We start from the raw sequence: 21,178 nt of genomic DNA on the forward strand, positions 1-21,178 counted from the left end.
TCGCACTTTTCTCGCCCCTCTCCTCCTTCTCCAAAGCTCAATACCAAAAAGTTCGAGCCACGCTAATGTGTGTGCGAGTGTGTGTGTGTGCGTATGCTGGCATCATTGACACGCAAAAAACATGAAACACTTTTAGCATTTATGCGTTGCGTTTGCGTTTGGCGCTTCGCGTTGCAAGAGGCAGCAGCTGGCTGCCATTTTTATGAATGGCGGAAAGCGGAAGTTGCCATACACACACACACACATACACACAGAGAAAAGAAGCTCGCCCAAAAGCCAGACGGAGACAGCAACAAAAAACTATTGAACAGCACTTTGCTCTTTTCGTCCTTGATTACAAATTACATCGACATACTTGCAACATACCCTGTAGCACACACAATTCATTCATTCTCTCTCTCTCTCTCGACTATCGATTTGCATTATGCTAAAGATGACAGCCAACAGCACAGTTATACCCGATAAGCAGCGCGGGGTGCAAGGGTATAATCGCTTTGTGACAAACGAGAACATATGTGCAGGAAGCACTAGGAAGCAGCTTTGACACCATCGACTTTATATTTTTGTCAGCTTTACTTTAACTTGTCTTACAACCAAATTGTGTGCAATATTCTAAATGAAAAAATGCAATATTACAGCAAGCGAAAAAATGTTTTCAATTTGTCAACAAATGGAACAGAGTAAGATTATAATAAAATTAAATTGAAAAAATCAAAGAAAGTAAACTAAAATAAAATATAGTAAAGTAAATAAATAAATATTGAAACATACAATAAAGGAAAATAATTAATAAAAATAAGAGAAAAATAAGTAAAACACAAAATGATTAAATATATTGAAACATAGAGAAAAAAAAAAATAAAAATATAATAAAATGAAAACAAAAAAAAAATTAAAAAATAAGAGAGAGTAAGTTAAAATAAAATAAAATACAAAAATGAATAAACACCTATAATAAATTTTTTAGTAAATATAAAGACAAACAAATAAAATAAGAAAATAAAAAAACTGCAAGTAGAAAAAATATAAAAGGCTAATAAAAAAGAAAAATAAATATAAAAAAAAAAATATTAAAGCATTGAATAATAATTTAATTTTAATTTACATATTTAATGTATAGTTTGCCTATTTAAAAATGCTATTTGACTAGTTAAGTATTTTCTCTTTGTTGTTTATGAGCAAATATCAATAATAATTGAAACTATTGAAAGGAGCAACTAAACTATTAAACTATTTTCTTGATTTATTTTTAGGTTATTTAATAGTTAAGAAATTGCGCGAAACATATCGAAGAGAATTTCTTAATATTGTCGCCTTACAATTTAGCAATTTGAAGCATTAACCAATTCTTTTGTAGTATTTATGGCTTTTGAAGCAAGCTCTTTTTTAATGGCAGTGGGAAGTGGGAAGTGGGTTTTATTTCTTGCTCGTTTTTGTCGATTTTGTTTTTGGTGGCAACAATGTTGAGGCAAAAGCGATTAATAAAGCAAACAATGTCTTTTGTAGCGCAGTGAAAGTTTTTTTTTGAAGTGGGCGTGGCATTAACATTGGACAAGCTTAATTGACAGCAGGAAGACTGAAGACAGCCGCTGAGCTGTGAGCTGCAGATTGTGTAATGTTCGAGAATGTGTGCGTGTGTGTGTGTGTGTGTGTGTGTGTGTGTGTGTGTGTGTGTGTGTGTGTGTGTGTGTGTGTGTGTGTGTGTGTGTGTGTGTGTCTGGGGGCAAACGTGACATTTTGTGGCGTTGATGGGGACGTTTGTGGCCAAGGGTTTAGTTTGCTGGCAATGACAACGTAATCAAGCTGCCGCGTTGTCTGACAAGATAACGCACACACGCGTTGACTATCCAGAGGGACAGAGGGAATGGTTAAAGGGCGCGGAAAGGGGGCAACGGAAATGCAGCCATTGAAAGACAGAGACAGAGACAGAGAGGAAGAGAGATGGAGAAGCGTGCGAAATGTGCGCCATAAATCTAATATCGCTTAATGTTAAAAAACAGCGCCATGCACTGCAAGCGCCAACGCACATGTCAATGTCAAGAGCGAGCAGAGAGATGTGAGGGGAAGAGCGGGGCGAAGGCAAAGGGGAAAGGGGGGGGGAGACATGCCGGCACGCTCGATTGGCAATAAATTGAAATACGCGACCATAAAATCACTTAATTGCGAATTCGTGTCGTCGTCGCCAGCACGGGAAGCGGCCAATTCGCTGTGCCAAAGATAGCGCTACACATATGTGTGAGTAAGTGTGTGTGAGTGTGAGTGGGTGTGTCAATCAGTGTGTGTGTGTGTGAGAGAGAGTGCTTGTAATTGCAGTGAGTGTGCACAGAGGCAACTTCTGACCGAGCTGCCGAGTTGTCACTCAACTGGCAGCAGGCAAAAGAGACGCATAGCACCCAAAGGCAGCGAAACTGTGTCTGTGTGTGTGTGTGTGGGTGTGCAAGTGTGTGTGCAAGTGTGTGTGGCAACAAGGGACACAGCATTTCATTTATGCGTGCAGTCGATTGTCAATGTTACTCGACTCGATTATGGCAAATTGATTTGTTTGCCTTGGCATTAGACATTCAACATGCCGCGCGCCTTTGCGCACTTTGCGGCTTTTAAACGCCACACGAAACACACACAAACGCACGCAACACACGCGACTCCTTGGAAGACAAATGAGCCATTTGTGCTGCTGCGGGACGTTGCGAGGGTCGCCTCTGCGGTTTGCCACCAAATGAAAAGTTATCGCTCGTTATCGACGATTAAAGCGCAAGCAAATCGAATGGCTCATTAAACGCTTACTACTTACTTGGCTAATAGCTGCCGCTGCCAAATGGCAATTGGCAGTTGGCAGTTGGCAACTCGCTGACAGCCGAGTCGAGTATTGACAGAGGGATATGCAGGTCAAGGAACTGCTCCCCATTAGCAGGTGAGTCCATCAATTAGTTGTACTCGAGTACTTGTACTTACTGGGAGAGTCCATTAGAACGCTGCAGAAAAAGATAAGCAGACAGCAGGACAAAGACGCAGAGCAAAAGAGAGAGCCAAAGTTCAATGCTATAAATTGTTTGTACATTTGCTAAATGTTGATAGACTCGATCAATATCGTTTAGGCAATTGTTGATTGGATTCGTTTGTTCGTTTCTAGGTTTGACAAAACGTTTACTTAGCGTTTACTATTCATATAATTATAAAATTAATATTTTAGGCAGAAAAAGTTTAATAATAAGTAGTTCAACATCAATAAACAAACTATTAGCATCAAAGAGAAATTTCACATTCAAAAAACATTCAATCAAATGTTTAGAGACTAGTAAAGGTGGAGAAAGCGTCAAGAATAGACTAGAAGGACTGCTATTGCACAAGCACAGACTCTGAAAAGGATTATGTACCAGATAGGTAGAGTACTACAAAAAAGAGTAAAGTTTCACATGTCCGAAAGGGTTTTTTTTAAAGGTCTGCGACAAAGAATGCAAAACAAGCAAATAATACAAGACAAGCTGCAATACGTTAAAAATTTGTATGCCGGGCGATATTATTGTTGACTATCGATGACAATATCGATACTATCGATGCATTAAAATTGACTATCGTCAAATATCGATGGCGCCCACTATCTCTCTATCTCTAGAGACTACCACTATATTTAAACGTGCAAGAATACAAATAATAAACATCATACATTTATTTATATATTTAATATTCATTCAATGGATGTATTTATTAAGTGAACTTCCCCCTATTAAGTGGATACTTTTTATGCCAAAATCTTTTCGGTTGTCATAATATTTAAGTCTTGTGTTTTGTTGTTATTTCACTTAACAGTATGCAGTTTTTTTGTAAATTCATTTTTCCTACATTATTTCTTTGTTTTGCTTTACTTTAGTTTCCATTTAAGTAGAATAAGTGATGTTGGCCTGCACTTCTATTTTGTGACATCAACTCAGTTGTTTCAAATAAAGTGCTCAAAATAAATACCAGAAAATATATTGTTTTCTATAGACAACTCTTTAAAGTGCACAACTAAGCTCTTAATGTTGTTGAACGAGTAGAAAAACAAATGTTTAACATGAATTTCAGTTTAGCGTATTTGCTCATGGCAGCGTAACGCAGAGTCGAGCAAGCTCGTTTTGCAGCTTACTTAATTGTTGTATTTGAATTTGTGCTTCTGTTGAGCTCAGCACAATTCATGTGATTTTCTTCTCTGTTTCTCACTGACTGCATTACAATAAATATATGCATGCAAAGCGCAGCAAAGGCAGAGACAGTGAAAACAAGTAAGAAAGCTACAGTCGAGTGTACTCGACCGTGAGATATCCGCTACCCATTTTGAATAAAAGCAATATATTTTGCGGTATTATTCTCAAAATGTACCAAATACACTGCAAAAATACTAAAAAATATACCAAATGGTATATGTGGTATATCGATATAGTACCGCATTCAAAATATACCATAGACGGCACAATATGCCAGATCTCTCTTATAGTCTCTGAGATCCAGTGTTTCATACGAACGGACGGACAGACGGACATGGCTAGATCGTCTCGGCTGTTGACGCTGATCAAGAATATATATACTTTATAGGGTCGGAGATGCCTCCTTCTACCTGTTACATACTTTTACTGTCGGCACAAAGTTATAATACCCTTCTACCCTATGGGTAGCGGGTATAAAGAGAGAGAGAGAGAGAGAGAGAGAGAGAGAGAGATAGATGATGAAGAGCAAGTGGGATAGTCATTGAGCAAGTATAACAAAGTTGCGATGGGTCTGTGTGCAAATTTTGCTGACATGGACAAACAAGCAAGTTGTAAATGCATTGCAAAAGATATGAAGTAGTAAATACACACACACACACACACACTCATATGTACGCACACGCACACTTAAACGCACACATACGCACAGTGCTCAAGTGCAGCTGCTAACAAATTTGTACAGCAACTCAGAGAAAAGTTCGCGCTTTGATAAACAAATACAAATACTGAGCTGCGTTTCCCTTGCTGCTGCACCTTTGCCAGCAATTTGTGGCATGCAAGCGCATACTTGTCGCACACACACACACACACACACACACACACTCGCACACATAAAAATGCAATGCAAAATGAGTTGCAGCATATCAGGCGTAAAGTATCTGAGCACGAGCATGATGAGTATCACTCAGCTCAGCGGCAACAGCTGCAACTTGCAACATGCAACAATTCATGGCGGGTAACTGCCAACTGGTTGTTACCTTGCCTCACCTTCGCACTTTGCATTTTATGTGCAGTCATTCAAGCGTGTGTGCGTGTGCGTGTGTGTGTGTGTGTGTTTGCCACACACAACATAATACTATCTTTATGTTATGTTTTCCTTATGCATAATTGTGTGTGCAAATCGATCAACATAATTGTTATCAATAGACAACAACAGAGCATGCTTGCCATCATTTATGTTCTTATCAATATTATCACACTAATGTCCTAGTTGATGCAGTCGAGAAGAGGGAAACAACAGTCAAGAAGCAGCCAGAGCCCCCAAGAGCCAAAGAGCCAACAGGCAACAGTCAACAGCCAGGGGCTCATTGAGTCAGGTTGGCCAACGACCAACTGCCAACAGCCAGCAACCAACGAGCAGCAACCAACACCCAACACCCAACACTCATCCTCATCTCAGCCCAAGGCCCGAAAGAGCCAAACAACCAACAGCCAACAGCCAGTATCCAACACCTTCGTGTGGTCCACTTAGCTGGGTACTTATTATACCCTGCACACAACAAATGAGCACACCGGGTATGCCAAACAATCGTGTAGTATGTGAGCATTATTATCTTTTAGGGTAGAAACAATTGTAAATCAAATATATTGATAGTCAAGTCGATAACGAGATTTTAGCAGTCATTTAATTTTGATAGCCTAGGAACTCGTTCTACACTGATGTCGATAACTTAAGCAATTATTGGCAGCACAGTGTAATAAGAATAAGTTGACAGATTGTCGATATGAAACATACAAATGATCGTAAAGCAATGAGTAAAAGCAAATCACTAAAATTGCAAAACTTTTGCTGATTGAATTTCGGTACTTGAATGAGTTTGAAAAGTAGCTTTATCAATAATCATATTTAGGTATAATACAAAATAAAAAATATATCAACTTTCAATAATAGAATTTCGCTATAAAAGGGCTTAATATAATATTCCAATTTAACTTATTTTACAGAAAGACATAACTTAATGACATCAAAAATTATTGTTGATATGTACAACAAAAAAGATGGTAATAGAAATTGATGTCATTTTGAATTTCGCAAATTTTAGAGGGTAGCTGTCGAGTCGAGCTTTGTTTAGGCGCATAAGCAAACTTGTTGTGTGTGTTTGCAGCTGTGGTGTGAGAGTGCAGGCGGTGCTTATGAGTTCATGAAATGCTCTTTGAATATGCATGAGGCCCTAAGGAGCGGCGAGTGCAGCAGCAGCAGCAGCTTTAGCATCGCCATCAGCAACAGCAACGGCAGCAACAGCAACGGCAGCAACAGCGGCAGTAGCTAGATATATACTTTATGTATGTGCCTGACGCTGATTTTGGGCGGCTGCAACTTGAGTTGAGATTAAATTAAATTAAATTATAGAAAATGCTTTTCTTTTTTTGTTTTTTGGTAGCGTGGCAACGGTCAATGACAGTGCGGCAAGAAACAGTTACTGCTGCTGTTGCTGCTCTTGATGTTGCTGTTTGGAAGTGGAAACCATTAAGAGGCTGTGGAAAGTGTTTGGGAAAACTTTGGTGCTTTAGTCATAATTTAGCTGGCTGCTAGCTGTTGGCTGCTGCTACCTGTGCCAATGGGGAGTCCTGTCATCAAATTATGCAAAAGGTTAAAACGGCAAAAGGCGACATGCAGATGCATGCAACACGCCCCAGGAGCTGCAGCCAGGAGACAGTCAACCAGACAGACAGAGAGACAGACAGAGAGACAGACAGACAGCCCGCCAGCCATATGACAAACATCAGGCGAGAGCGCATTCTCTCTGCTGTGCTGTGCTGTGCTGTTGTGTTTTGTCCAAATGCAGCATGAAAAATGCATGGCAAGTGGCAAAGTGGAGGAGCGTAGGTGGCAAGGTATGACAACTCGTTGTGCCACTTGTAAATGGCGACACTTGCCACACACAGTGCTTAAAGGAAAATGGCATAAAATCAGCCTAAAAGTAGGCAACAAATTTTTCAGCTCACATTGTGTGCTCTTGCAACAACCTCATGACTTAGTGTGTGCGACAAAATGTAAGTGTGTGTGTGTGTGTGTGGCAAGTAAATAAATAAGCAGTGTTGCGGCGCAAAAAGGAAACCCGACTTGAAGATAAATGCAAATTTTCAACTGCAGCCAAGAGCTTTGTTGCCAGTTGCAGCAAAGCACAGGCAATGACTGTGTGGCAACTGTGGCTGTAGCTGTGGCTGTGGCAGTGCAGCTGCCGTTGTCGCCTTCGCGGTCGCAACTCGTTTTTGTCATTTCCGCCAAAGTCACAACGCCTCCCACTTCCTCCGTCCTCTGTCCTCCGTTCTCCGTTCTTGGTCCTCAGTCCGCTGTCCTCCTACTTCTAGTTGTAGTTGCAGTTTTCTTTCTCTGCTGTTTTTTTTTTTTTTGTCATGATTCGTCTTCCTTTGCGGTTTGTCATACTTCCTGCATTTCTTTTGCGCCCCGAGGTCTTACAATTTTCAAGTGGCGGCATTTGTTTTTTTTTTTTTTTTTTTGGGGGGTGTGGCTGCTGTCACGCAACCCGCGGGGCTCATTTGGCAGTGGCAGTGGCTGTGGCAGCAACAGCAACAACAACAACTGACAACCGACACAAGTTCATTTATCAAAACGCATTGGCCACGTCGAGCAGTGTCCTAAATGATCTGCATCTCCTTCCCCCCGCACTTGGTAACGTAATTGCATGGCCAGAAATGGCAACTGGACACAATTGTAGGCGCTGTGCATGCCACGCCCCATTTAAAGCTGCTGATTGTTGCATTGTGGCTGGGCAAACATGCAACAATGCAGCAACAACAACTGTGCAACAACTATTGTTCAACTGCAGCTGCAGCTGCAACTGCAACTGCAGCGTTAAAGCCAAAAGCCAAATGCCAAAAATTACACGAATTCATTGCAAATGCAACTCCAAAATGTAATTTGCTTTGGCCGAATAACAAAACTAATGTAATTTTGCTACACAGATTATGATAGCATCGCCCACACTCATATACATATAGATCTGATAAAAGAGTCGCTCAGCTGGACAATGTGATTTGTCAGACATATTAAGTATACGACTGGTTGCTGCCATTTATGCTCAATTAAGCGACTTTCTCAACTGCATATTAAATATTACATTTCATATTGTAAGAAAGTAATTTAATAATAGTTTCTTTTGTTTTCAACTGGCAATTAAATCGAATGAACAATTGTTCAGAAGAATTTTTCTGTTTTTTGCCAAAGCACTTTTAGTTCACAATTGGCAATAACAACTCTAAAAAATATTATTAATTTGTCTATAAAATTGCACTTCAATATTAGTATTGTATGCAAAATCAAACAATTCTCAATAATAATGCAAATAATTTGCTAGAAATTTTGAAATATATCAATATACCAAATAAAGCTTTTGCTATAATTTTCGTATTTTCGCAATGTTTGACCTGATTGCAGTTTTTTTTTTGTTAATTTATTTTGTTTTTTTTTTTTGCATAAATTTATTCAAGCATCTCTAGTTGCTTAATTGACAGCAACAATTTTGACAAATATTTGTAATTTTCTTATTCAATTTTACTTCAAAAGCAACAACTCTTAATAATATTGCAAATAATTTGCAAAAAAACAAAAATGAAGAAATTCAAAGGCTAATTTAATGAAATTGAGTAACACACAAAAGACATTCTGTGCACATGCGTTTATCATTTGTTACTCGTGAGTGGAACAAGAACTGAACACAATATGCTTGTGTGCAGTACATGGAAAATAAATATCGTTCTAATTGGCAAAGCATTGTAGCCATTGTCAGCAATGATTATTGGCCTAATTGACTCGAGGATATGTGAATGGAAATTCGAAAATGCTTTTCACTAAAACTAAACGAGCGAGCATAAGAGAGAAGAGTGTGCGTGTGTGTGTGTGTGTGTGTGTGTTATATATGTTATATATAATAAACTAGTTTCGGTTGTCTAATGATTTGCAGCAAGTGATTGGCAGCTTCGAGTTTCGAGTCTATTCATTTCGATCAAAGAGCATTCGTGCATTCAGTGCTCGCATTTCATTTTGAGCAAACAACAACTGCAACAACAACAGCAGCAACAACAGAAATTCGTATACAATGCAATCTGGCAGCGCCAGGAGGCCGCAAAACTACAGTAAACAACATACAAATCGAATGGCGTTGTCAGCTGCCCTTTTCTCTGCCCCTCCCTCGCCTTTTCTCTTCTCTTCTCTTCTCCTCTCTCTACACTCAGTTGGAACTCGCTGCTCGATGCATTTTCATTTGTGTAATTACATTGGCGCATTTTCAAACAACAATTAGCGCGTGTTGGCAACTCTCTCTCTGGCTGCAGAGGACGCGACTCGTTTACAAAAGCAGTGAGGAGGGAGGGAGAAGGGACGCACAACTTTTCAACAGCCTGTGTCCTGTGCGAAGGGGGGCGTGGCAGTTCAGTGGTTTGAGCTTGCAAAGGTGGCGACGACGACAGCGACAGCAACGGGGTTTTGAGCCACATCATCAATCATGCATTTGAAAAGTTTATTAAAGAGCGTGAGCGAGATAGATATCTAGATATATATAGAGGAAGGGGAAGGGGAAGGGGAAGGGGAAGGGGAAGGGGAAGGGAAGCCGGGGCAGGGGCAAGGACAAGAGTTGCAAGTGTACTTAGGCGCTAAAAGTTTTCAATGGCTTTTGCGCTTGCTTGCTAACAAACTAAGTCAGCCAAATGTTGAAGCCAAAAGTTTATGCAACTGCACACACTTGTGCACACTTCAACTCACACACACACACACAGAGAGAGAGAGAGCGACACACACATACATACGCATGCCTGCACATCGACCATCAATTCAAATTTGGCCGTGAAAACTCAACAACGACAACGTCGTTGATCGCATTTCAATGACAAAAGTAGGCCGGCAATTTTCGGAGCATGTGCAAATGCTGTGAGTGACTCTGTGTGTGTGTGTGTGTGTGTGTGTGTGTGTGAGGGAAATTGTTGAAAAGGGCTTTTCGATTGAAACTGCTGCTGTTGCTTCCTTGCGCTGCGCTCTCTGCTCTCTCTCTCTCTCTCTCTCTCTCTCTCTCTGCTATCTCTCTCTCTTTCTCGCATCTCTTTTGTTGTAGCATGAAAAGTTTTCGCATTGCTGTTGTCGACTATTTTCACTTTCGCTTTATAAACTCGCATCGCCTGCAATAATTTACCACACACACACACACAACCTCTCGACCCCGCTCTCTGTCTGTCTCTATCTCTGTCACTGTCTCTGTGTGTGTGTGTGTGTATATATTTTCAACAATTTTCAATAACAATGGCAGCCTGTCGTCGGAGACGGAGGCGATCCAAAAGTGCCTGACAATGCTGAATTTATGATGCACAATTCACTCAGGAAATTTCAATAAATTGCTGCTGCCAATGGTATTAAAGATGCTGCTCTTCTGTTCTCTTTTGTTCCGGTTGTATGTGTGTGTGTGTGTGTGTGAGTGTGTCTGTGTGCAACAAGATGCTGCACGGATGCGTTTGCCATTTGCAACTTCGATTAGCTCTTTGACTAATATCGATAAATGGCGTGGCGATTAAGGCTTGTGACATGCACTCTACTCTGATACTATACAAACAACAATCATACGACATGTGTGCCGTGCTGGGACTAAATATAAATACTGCACTTACGGTGGGCACTTCGTAATTGATAGCTCACAAGTGATAAATGATTTTACACACATATATCAATCATACGACGCGTGTTCGCGTTAAACAGCCAAATATGAAAAGGTAATTGCATAATTTATAATGTAAGCAAATGAACTTTGACATATGAATTTATGAGGTTTATTGCAATTATTTGCCCGCTGTTTTGATCTCATGTGGTATATTTTAAATGTGCGAGTATATCGCTATACCAAACATATATTTTTTACATTATTATATGTATTTATATACATGCTATTTTGTACATAAAATCAATATATCAAATATACTATATATTTTTATGCCCACTATTATATATTCTATGGTATATTTTAGATGTATTGAAGTATATAAATATACCAAATATAACATTTAAAAGATTTTCTTGTATTTTTTTCTGTAACTTAACTTAGTATATTTTAAGAAATATACCGCAATATTTTATATTTTGCCCAATACATTTTTTTAATATTCTGAGGTATATTTTAAATGTATCAGTATATTAATATACCAAATATGTAAATATTTATTATTTTGATTTGTTTTTTAGTCGCGCTATTTGATACATTATAAATATAAGAGTATATTAATATACCAATTATAGTCATTGGAATATTTTTAGCATTTTTCGGTACATTAGTTTGGTATATTTCAAGAATTATACCAAAATATGTTGCCTTTATTGCCAATGGCTAGCGTGTCGGGCATATTTTATTCCTAAATTTATCTCTCTACACTCTTTTTATTTTCTTCTCTTTCAACATTGACACTGCAAAAAAATTTCTTCACATATTCTAATTAAGTGTCATATATTCCCTGTTTTGTAAACATCTCTTCACCTATTCTAATAGAAAGTAATTTCCTTATTATATTGCTGACCCACATTTGAGTGTATTTAAGCTTCGGCTCGAGCTCATCTCGCATTTCTTGCTGCAAGTGCTTCGATTGTTGCCCAATGGGGCATGAATGGTGCCTACTGCTGGTCACAAAGCTAAGTTGCAAGTGCGTTGCTGCCTATTCATCTCTCTTTCTTTCTCTTTCTCTGTGACAGTTTATCTCTCTTTCCTCATTGCACACACACACTCTTTTTTTTTGCCTGTTTGTGTTTGTTAAGTTGCGCGTAGACGACGCTGCTTTTGCTGCTGCTGCTGCTGCTGCTGCGGTCATGAATCATGCCAAAAATTGCGACGTCGACGTCGTCCCAAATTCTGATGCTGCACTTGAAGCAGACGACGACGACGACGACCATGAAGACGACGTTGCAGACATTGCAGAATGCGACTGCAATGAATTTGTCGCACTGCCACAGCTCCAAAAAGTGGGCGTACAGCAGCGTTTTGCAGCAGCAGGCAACTGCAACTGCAACTGAGGCACGCCCCATTTTTTTGCCAAGTGGCGTCGTCGTCGTTGTCGTTGTCGTAGCACTTCACTTTTCTATATTAGCGCCACGTAAGTGCAGCCGCAGGGGCGTGGCGATTGCATTACACACTGACTTGAGTGGGCGAAATGGCAAAGAGAGGGAAAAATGAAGAGTGAAGAGGGGCGAGAGCTGAGTGTGCAATTTCATTGCACTCTTCTCGTTCGTTCTCGTCCGCGTCCTCGTCGTAGTCCAAAGCCATAATCCATTCAACCATCCGCCTGAGCAGTAGATAAAACAGTTGGACAGCCAAGTTACGAGATAAGTTTACAATAAAATGCAGTCCGAAGTTGTCACACTCTACGGACAAATGCAATAAAATAAGCATAAAACACACACAATCAAAAAAAAAAAAAAAAAATACAAACTTTGCAAAAGTGATAAGAGAACGTTTAGCATAAAACTAAATAGGAAATAGATACAGCAAATATCAAATAGAAATATGCAAATTTAAAGGGAAAAGCATATAAAATAATATGCAATATTTGAAAACTAAACGTGAGCAGCAAAATTGTGGCGTGTCAGTTGACTTTAGTCTGCTGTCTGTTAGGTGCCAAAGCTAAAGGCAGTTTCTAAGCTGTTTCCCTCAGCTGTATGTTCGAGTGGGAAAAGTGCTCACGAGTTGTCGTCTGTCTGCTGGCTGCTAGTTGCTAGTTGCTGGTTGCTGGTTGCTGGTTGCTGTGGGGCGTTACTTGCACTCAGACCCCAAAGAAAACACACACACTCACAGCACTCTATGTTTGTGTGTGTGTGTGTGTGTGTGTGGTTCGTTTAATGGCCACAAAGCGGAAACTGGAGCGTGGCAACTGACGGCGACGCTGTAAAAATTGCTGCAGTTGTTGCTGCTGCTGCTGCTGCATTAGCAGCCATTTGCAGCAGCTATTGATGCGCTCTTCTATACGCTAAGTGTGTGTGCTCTATGTGTATGTGAGTGTGTGTGTGAGTGTGGCGTGCTTGAGTGCTATTTATTTATGTTTACTGCGTTGTCTGCTGGGCAGCCAAAATGATGACATGAAAAATTGTGTTGCCTGCTTTTGGGCGCTGCCTTCGCCCTGCCATTTGTTGTCGCTTCGCTTCGGTTTGCTTTGCTCTGCTCTGCTGTGATTCTTATTGCCTGCCCGAAGGCAACTCAACTGAAGATAGGGCCAGAGCTCGACTCGACTCGAGCTTTTCATGCTACGAGAATTTATGGCTTTTTAAATCGAAAGAAATTCGATGCTTGTTTAAGGCGCACCCAAGAAAAAAATAAGAAAAAGAAAAAAGAACCAAACGAGCGTGCGGTAAATACGCGTGTGAATGCTAACAACAACAACAACAACCACAACACAAAATATTTCGGCAACATTGAAGACTCAAGATTTATGTACACTTTTGCATTTCTTTCTTTTTACGAGCTGAGAACAACAACAAGAAATTGCGCTGTCCGAGTCTCAGTTGTGTGGCTCAAGGCAAGGATTGCCTCTAATTGCAGTCCAGTTTCGGTTTCAGATTGAGTTTGAGTTTGCGTGAGGCAACCGCAAATGTTGCCGCGCCATTAAACGCAGTGTTGTTGACTGCGACGTCAGCAGCGACTGCGACAGCGACTGCGACTGTGATGTCAACTGCGATGTCGGCCTTGGTGACGCGACGCGCATAAAAAATGAAAATCAAATCGACGACACGCACAGAAAAGGCGTTGGCGTCCAACCGACTGAGCTTTGGAGAGGTGGGTGGATGGCAAGCATTGGGTCAGCTGAGGCCACGCTCAGCAAGTGTGTGTGTGTGTGTGTGTGGGCGTGGCTGTGCGGCTGCCTTGTGCTAGTTTTGCGTCTGTGCAGCAGACAAAACGTTTGCTTGCCACACAGCTGCGGCCTCATTTTGCGGATGCCGCTAAAACTGAAACTGAAACTGAAACCGAAAACTGCGACTGCGACTGCGAATGCGAATGCGACTGAAGTCCAAGACTTCGAGTGCGAATGCGATTCGTAACTATCTCTTTCTCCCTCTTTCAGCAGTCGAGCAGCCTTCGTCGTCCTTTGTCCTTCGAGTGTTGTCAGCTGTTTGCCGTTTGCCGTTAGCTGTTAGTGTTCACGTCCACTGTCCCAACTCGATTTCATTTGCACTTTCCATTTCGAATGCGTCCAGACAACATGTCTCCCAATCTGCTAATACCCTGTCGGTGGCTCCCTTTCCTTTCTTTATTTTCTTTCCTTTTTTTTAGAGGGCCATATGAAATTGCGGGACCCAAACGTGCCAAGCATTTAGAGAGCACCCAAGACTAAGGGACGAATGCGTTTGCGAATACAAATGCGATGGCGGGGCACAGAAATAAATGAATGATTAGCCCTTCCAAATGAGAAATCGAACTTAATAAAGAGTTTAAATCGCATTAAACTATCTCATGTTGATTGGCCTTGTCTTGCCTTGCCTTGCCATGTGCTTTGATTGCAAATCAATATGTTTTATGTTTTAATGCCAACGTTTACATGCAATTTGCCATCAATTGTTATTCATGATTGTTTAATGGCAGCAGCAATAGCAATATGATAAGTTATCGCTGGTAATTAACTCACTTAACTGGCTTAATTCAACATAATCGAAGAGGGTTTGCATAGAAATTAGATGCATAGTAAAAGGGCAATTTATATTGCGTATACGACGTGTAGTTAAGGCATATAAAAAGCAAAAGGGTTTGACTGCATTAAATACATAATTACTTCATGTTAAAGTGTCACAGTAAATTTCAATGAATTAATTTAGTTAACTAAATTATTTTAGATTCAATAATAATGGATTATTCAATGAAAATTTAAGAGGCAATTTCAAGTTGAAATACTATAATATGTTCGTATTTATTCCTCACTCTTTGAGTATTTTTCTAGCTGTGTTTAAAAAACCTAAAATTAAAGCATGCAGAAGCGAAACTATTTGCATATTTTATGAAATTGTTTGCATTTTGATGAAAATAGAAAATAATAATAGTTCCCTATTTATTCTTTGAAAATTTAAGAGCCTTTTTCTAGCTTGCCTTAGTACAATTTAAAGTTTAAGCACTATTAGGTAATTTGAAAGTGACCTTAATTATCAATTTCATTTAATGAATTGTATTTTGATAAAATATAATATAATAAAAGTTTCCTATTTTTTCATTGAATTATTAAATTATCTGTGCTCTCTTTAAATTAGTAATTATTACAATTATACTTTAAACAATTTCAAATCAACTTAAATTCACGTGTATTGAAGTAATTTGGAAGCGAACTTCTTTATCTAATTTATTTAATTTAATGCATTGAATAGCGTTCTCATAAATTAGAAATTATTAAGAATTTCATATTTATTCTTTCAAAAAATTGAGGAGACTTTCTTTAGGCTGTCTTTAGCAAAACACTTATTAAAATCTCCAGAACTAATTTTTGAGCAAAGTAGAAATAAAAATAAATCTGAAATAAGAAAATAATAATTAATGCATTAATTAATTCAACTATTTTGATTAAGTAAATGCATTCTAGTTAATAAGAAATTCATACAATTTTAGCATTTGATTCTTTAAAAGAGACTTTCTTTAAGCTGTCTTTAGCAGAACACTAATTAAAGTCTGAAGTCTGTAGAAGTAATTTTAGAATAAAATGTCAATAATATGTAGTCTGCTTTAATAAAAAAATAATAATAGTTTTAGGATTTTTGTAGTTCTAATTTATGAATTCATTAATTGAACTATTTTGCTTAAGTAAATGCATTCTAATGAATGGGAAATTCATACAATTTAAACATTTAATTGTTTGAAAAATCAGAGTCTTTTTAAATAGAGGAAAGAAAGGGCATTTTGTAGTTGCTTGTTGACTTCTCTTCTGTGTTGTTGGTTGCTGCCAGAATGGCTGAGCTCCCAAATTAAGCTGGTGCAATAAAAACGTGGTAAGCCCACGTCCTGCATCTCAGCTGCCCACTCCTGACTGACTTGACTAACCGACATGCTGACTAACCGACTGACTGACTGACTGTCTGTCCTTCTGCTCTAGCATCTGGAGCTGCTAACTCGAAGCACTTGAGTGGGCTGAATGGACAGCCAAGATGAGCTTTGAGAGGGAGCGAGAAGAGGCAGGGGGCAGGGGGAGGGGGCGGTGGAAGGAGGGCGTCTAAGAATGTCGAGCAATGTCAGGCGATTGTTTTGTGTTTCAAGTCCTTTGCGTGGCTTTGTTTGAGTAAGCACTTGAAGGGATGGGTCTTTGCATTAGATTGGGTCGAGGACATTGGCCCAAGAGTGTGGGCTAATAAATATGGTATGAGAGAGCAGCACGGATATACACTTTATACATATATATATATATATATAGACAGAGAGAGAGAGAAAGATATGTGTATAAGGAGGGGGAGTGTACTTACTTGATATAAATGAAAGCACAAGAATCATATCTATGGTCACTTGAAACCACTTCATCTCATTTCCCTCTGCGCGCTTGTCTCTAGCGTTGTGGGCGTGGCAGCGACGTTGTTGTAGCTGTTACAGTTGTACAGTGACTGCTAAATGTTAATTATCAATGTTGTGACAGTTCCAATTGTTGTTACGGTTGCTGTTGCTGTTGCTGTTGTTGCAGTTGCCTTTGGCGCAGGCGTTGCTGCTGTGCGTGGTTGCAAGAAGATTGTTGTTGTTGCTGTTGCTGTTCCTGTTGCTGTTCTTCTCGTTGTTGTTATAACTATTAAAATTAGTTGCAGTTTTGTTATAGTTGTTGTTGTGCGTTATATGCATTTCAGTTGTTGTTGGATTTTGGGATTTGGCAGCATTTATTTACATTTTATTTCTTTTCGTTTAGAAATGTTTCCTTCGTTAGTTGCAAGTAACACTCGATTCGATTCGATTCGACTCGATTCATTCGATTCGCAAACTTTTCATTCTTGTTGTCGATTTAATTAAATGAAATTTCTCTTGTTGTTCTTCTTGTTGTTGTTCCTGTTGCATATTATGATTTTGCTTTCGTTTTCGTTTTTGTTGCGAGTTGTTCTAGTTGTAGTATATTTTCTATATATAATCTATAACTTGCTATAGTTGGTATTAATATATCCTTTTTGTTATTCGTGTATATTATAATTGTATAAATACAAATATTTGTTTCTTGGCAGTATTCGATTAAAATTCTTTAAATGTTTCTTCGCTATTTCGCTGGTGGCTGCTCTTCGCCTGCTGTTGCTGTTGCAGTTGCTGCTGATCCTGATGCTGGTGTTGTTGTTGTTGCTTCTCGTTTTTCAGCTCCTGCATTTCCCTTTTTTGCGTGCTGCTCTCTAATGCTTCTCTATACTTCTTCTTGTTTCACTTCTGCGCTTCCCTGTGTTGTCGCCTGCAAGAAGTATATAAAAGACATTTGCCACATTTAATTAGTCTTCGCATTCGCTGGTTATACCCGTTACCCATAGGGTAGAAGGGTATTATAGCTTTGTGCATGCAGAAAATGTATGTAACAGGCAGAACAGAAGGAGGATGCCTCCAACCCCATAAAGTATATACTATATATTCATCGGAGACGATACACATACTTTTAATATTTTTGTGGTATTTTAATTCGGTATATTTTGAATGTAGTGCTACTAATAACACACTAAAATATATCCTTATGTTTTCAGTATTTTAAAATGAATATCGCACTGTTTTGCTTTTACTCTCAATGGGTTGCTAGTATCTCACAGTCGAGCATACTCGACTGTAGCTTTCTTACTTGTTTCATATTACAAAATATTTCGCTGATTGTTGTCCGAAATTAAACAATAAGCACAATAAGAAAATTTCGCAAGAATTAACAAGATTTCGGCCACAAAAGGTCGGCTGTGGAGTGAAAGTTGCAAAGACTGGACTGATTAATACTCTGCTCTACTTTGGAGAACACTTCCTCTACTCAACAGCTAAATACTCTTCATTCCGAGTCTGCTTTAATACCTGAAATTATCTGCGCTATTTTACAGCTGTGAGTTTTACTTATTCAAGTTGGTTGCTTAGTTTTAAGTGCTCTTAAATTTGATTAAGCTACAGAGTATTGAGTCTGCTTGCTATGCTTATCTAACTTTGATATCTACTCATCTCTCTATTAGTTTGTGAACTTTACAGAGCATTGATTGGGTCGGCTATGCTCCAACGCATTATCCGCTTGCTTGTTATTATTATTATTTTTTTTTCGTACTGTGCTTTTGGGGCGGGAAAAGTTTGCTTAAATCGCAAGTGAGCCGAGCTGAGCTGAGCTAAGTTGAGCTGAGTTGAGCTGCTTTTGGGCATCACTTGCCTTGGTTTTTGTTTTCGTCTAGTTCTTCTTATTTTCTTATGCAAATTCATTTTAATTATCATTTGCGTTTTGGGCATCTTTCCGACCAAATTGAATTGTAAGGGAAAAAGTGAGAAAGCGACATAAAGCTGCCTGTCCGCAGAAAGTGATGGGGGAGGGAGGGTGGTAGGGGGAAGGGCGGAACAAAACACAAAAAAAAATAATAATAAAATAATAATAAAGATATTAAAATGAAAAATTGTTCGAGGCGCATAAACATTTTCTGAATTTCAATTTGTTTACGTGGCTCAAAGGCGCTTTGAGGTTTATGCAAAGTTTTCTTGCTTTTTTTCTTCCTTTGTTTTTTTTTTGCACTCGGCTTGGAGTGGGTCGCATACTGGCGGCGTGCACTGTGTTCCGCTTAATTCAATTACGAATTTTTTGTGTTTTTGTGCCTGGCCCCAGAGTTGTCCTTGAATATCCTAGGCGAAGCGAGTTGAATGGCCATAGGAGCAACAGCAACAGCAGCAGCAGCAACAATAATCACTAGCGACCCGGGGGTCAGGTGAATACGAGAGAGAGTACTATTCAAATGTTAATTGAATGCCAGGCTGGGCAAATGAATGTGAATGTGAATGCCTAGCTGGGCGCATCGAACAGCTAATTGGGAATTAAGCACAAAGCGCAGGCTGCAAGAGCGAAAGCAGACAGAGAGAGAGAGAGAGCGAGAGAGAGAGAGAGACAAAAGGTGAAACAAGTTTGTAGTCGTAAGTCTTGCTAGATGCTTTAACCGCTTGCGAATTACAAAACTTCAGTTAAGAACTTAAGCGCTGTAGCTTATGTGCAGCTTAAAAAACGCTTGTTGCAGCTTTTACGAGCAATATATAACAATTTAATTACGAGTTAAAGCTGCAACACCGAAACACACACAGCACAGAACTAGATTGGAATGTGCGACTGGGATTGGGTTGGTGCGGCAGCCCAGTTAGTTAGTCAGTCGGTTGGCCAAATGAGCGTCGAGGGCGTGAAAAGCATTTCGGAAGTAATTTGGTAAAATGTCATGTGTGTGCTCTGGCTGGAAAATCGCGACCTTACCTCCTCGGCAGCTCTGCTCCTCGAGCTGTCAAATATTTAAAAGACACCCAACAGTGGACTACTGCTTCTGTCGACTGTCGGCTGTCGACCGTCGACTGCCTGCGGGCCAAGGTGCAGGTGCGGAAGGAGAGCAAAGCTTGAGAACGACGACACGTTTTTGATGCAACAAAAGATGCCAAGTGTCAATTTAAACAGCCGCACACTTGGCGCTACCCAAAAACGCCCAGAACAAGTGCAGAGAGGAAACAACAAAAAAAAAAACGAGAAAAAAGCGAGAGTGTATGGTGCCAGGGGCACCTTTAGCCATACCTTCTGTCTTCTATCCAGTTTTATTCCCATTCCCAGTCACACATTCACATTCATGTGCTCGTGTTCATCCTCAATGCGCTGAGCCTGAGGCTCATGCTCATGCTCATGCTCATGCTCATGCTCATGCTCAACGTGCTTGCCTGGCACTTGAAGCAAAAAGCCAACGTTGACAGCGTTTAAGACGCTCGCTTGGGCATTGTCCTTGCCAGGCAAGCAGCCAAGCAGCCTGCTGGCTGGCTGGCTGGCTGACTGCCTGACTTGTCCTGGCTTGGCTCTCGGTTCGGCTGACAGCGCAAGGCTTCGCTTGTCCTGTCCCAGTCCCAGTCCCAGTTCCTATATTCTGTGCTGTCTCTGTCTCTAGCCCTGTCCTCGCCTGTTGTCTTTTCATATTAAATGCATTGCAAGATGTGCAGAGTACAATAAAAAATAGAAAAAAAAACAAAATACATAGACAAGAGGAAAATTCGATTTTTCGTCAACGGCGGCTGACAACTTCCGTTAGCAGAGCAACAATGAAAGCTTTGCCTTGCCTTCACTTGTGCCTTGTGTTCTTCCTCGCCTTCCTCTCTGCCACACATTTTGCCTCTAGCCATTGCCACTGCCAGTCATTCACCAGTCATGACAGTTCCCCAGCCTTCTTGGCCTCTCGCTCTCGCTCTCGCTCTCAATCTGCCGCTCTATGTGTCTCAATTCCCCAACCCTTAACCTTTAGCCCAGCACCCTCAGCCTCTGTTGCCCCCTCGTTTGACGTCGCCGCTCATTATGAGCGCTCATTAGGCGGCGCTCGCGGCATGTCAGTCAAAGAGGCACGACCCCAACAGCAACAATGTATGCGCCGCGCCTTCTCTCGGCTTGCCTCGCTGTTTCTTGTTGTTGTTGTTGTTATTGTTATTGTTGCCAGCTGTGGCACGCTGTCGGGCATATCAGCTTTGGCAAACAACTTGCCGCATGTTCTTCAACTGTCCATTGAAACAACTTTAACAGCTCTTTAATTTTACCCAATTTCAATACAAAGCATTAACAGTGTATATTACTGTTAACTAACAGCAGTCTGTTAATGCCTAATTAAACTTTAACAGCTACTTAACTCTACCCAATTTCAAAATAACGCGTTAACAGTCTACGTTGCTGTTAACTAACATCGTTATGTTAATGTACATATGTATGTGTGTGTGTGTGTGTGTAAGGTTTTCACATTACTTATGCACACTTAATAGTGTTGGTTAGCGTCGTAAAGTGAACGGTTTTACCGCTTCATA

General features: G+C 40.0%; 1 protein-coding gene across 1 annotated transcript in view; it reads right to left on the bottom strand.

Annotated features, from left to right (window-relative positions):
• LOC133849596 (acetylcholine receptor subunit alpha-like) overlaps positions 1–21,178 on the bottom strand; it is a 119,344-nt gene that overhangs the window by 50,350 nt on the left and 47,816 nt on the right. Inside the window, exon 4 of the mRNA XM_062285784.1 lies at positions 16,654–17,603. Within this exon, the coding sequence (XP_062141768.1) occupies positions 16,654–16,708 (55 nt within the window). The 5' untranslated portion in view covers positions 16,709–17,603. The remainder of the gene's footprint in view (positions 1–16,653; positions 17,604–21,178) is intronic.

Source organism: Drosophila sulfurigaster, chromosome X (assembly GCF_023558435.1).
Source record: "Drosophila sulfurigaster albostrigata strain 15112-1811.04 chromosome X, ASM2355843v2, whole genome shotgun sequence".
NCBI lineage: Eukaryota > Metazoa > Arthropoda > Insecta > Diptera > Drosophilidae > Drosophila > Drosophila sulfurigaster.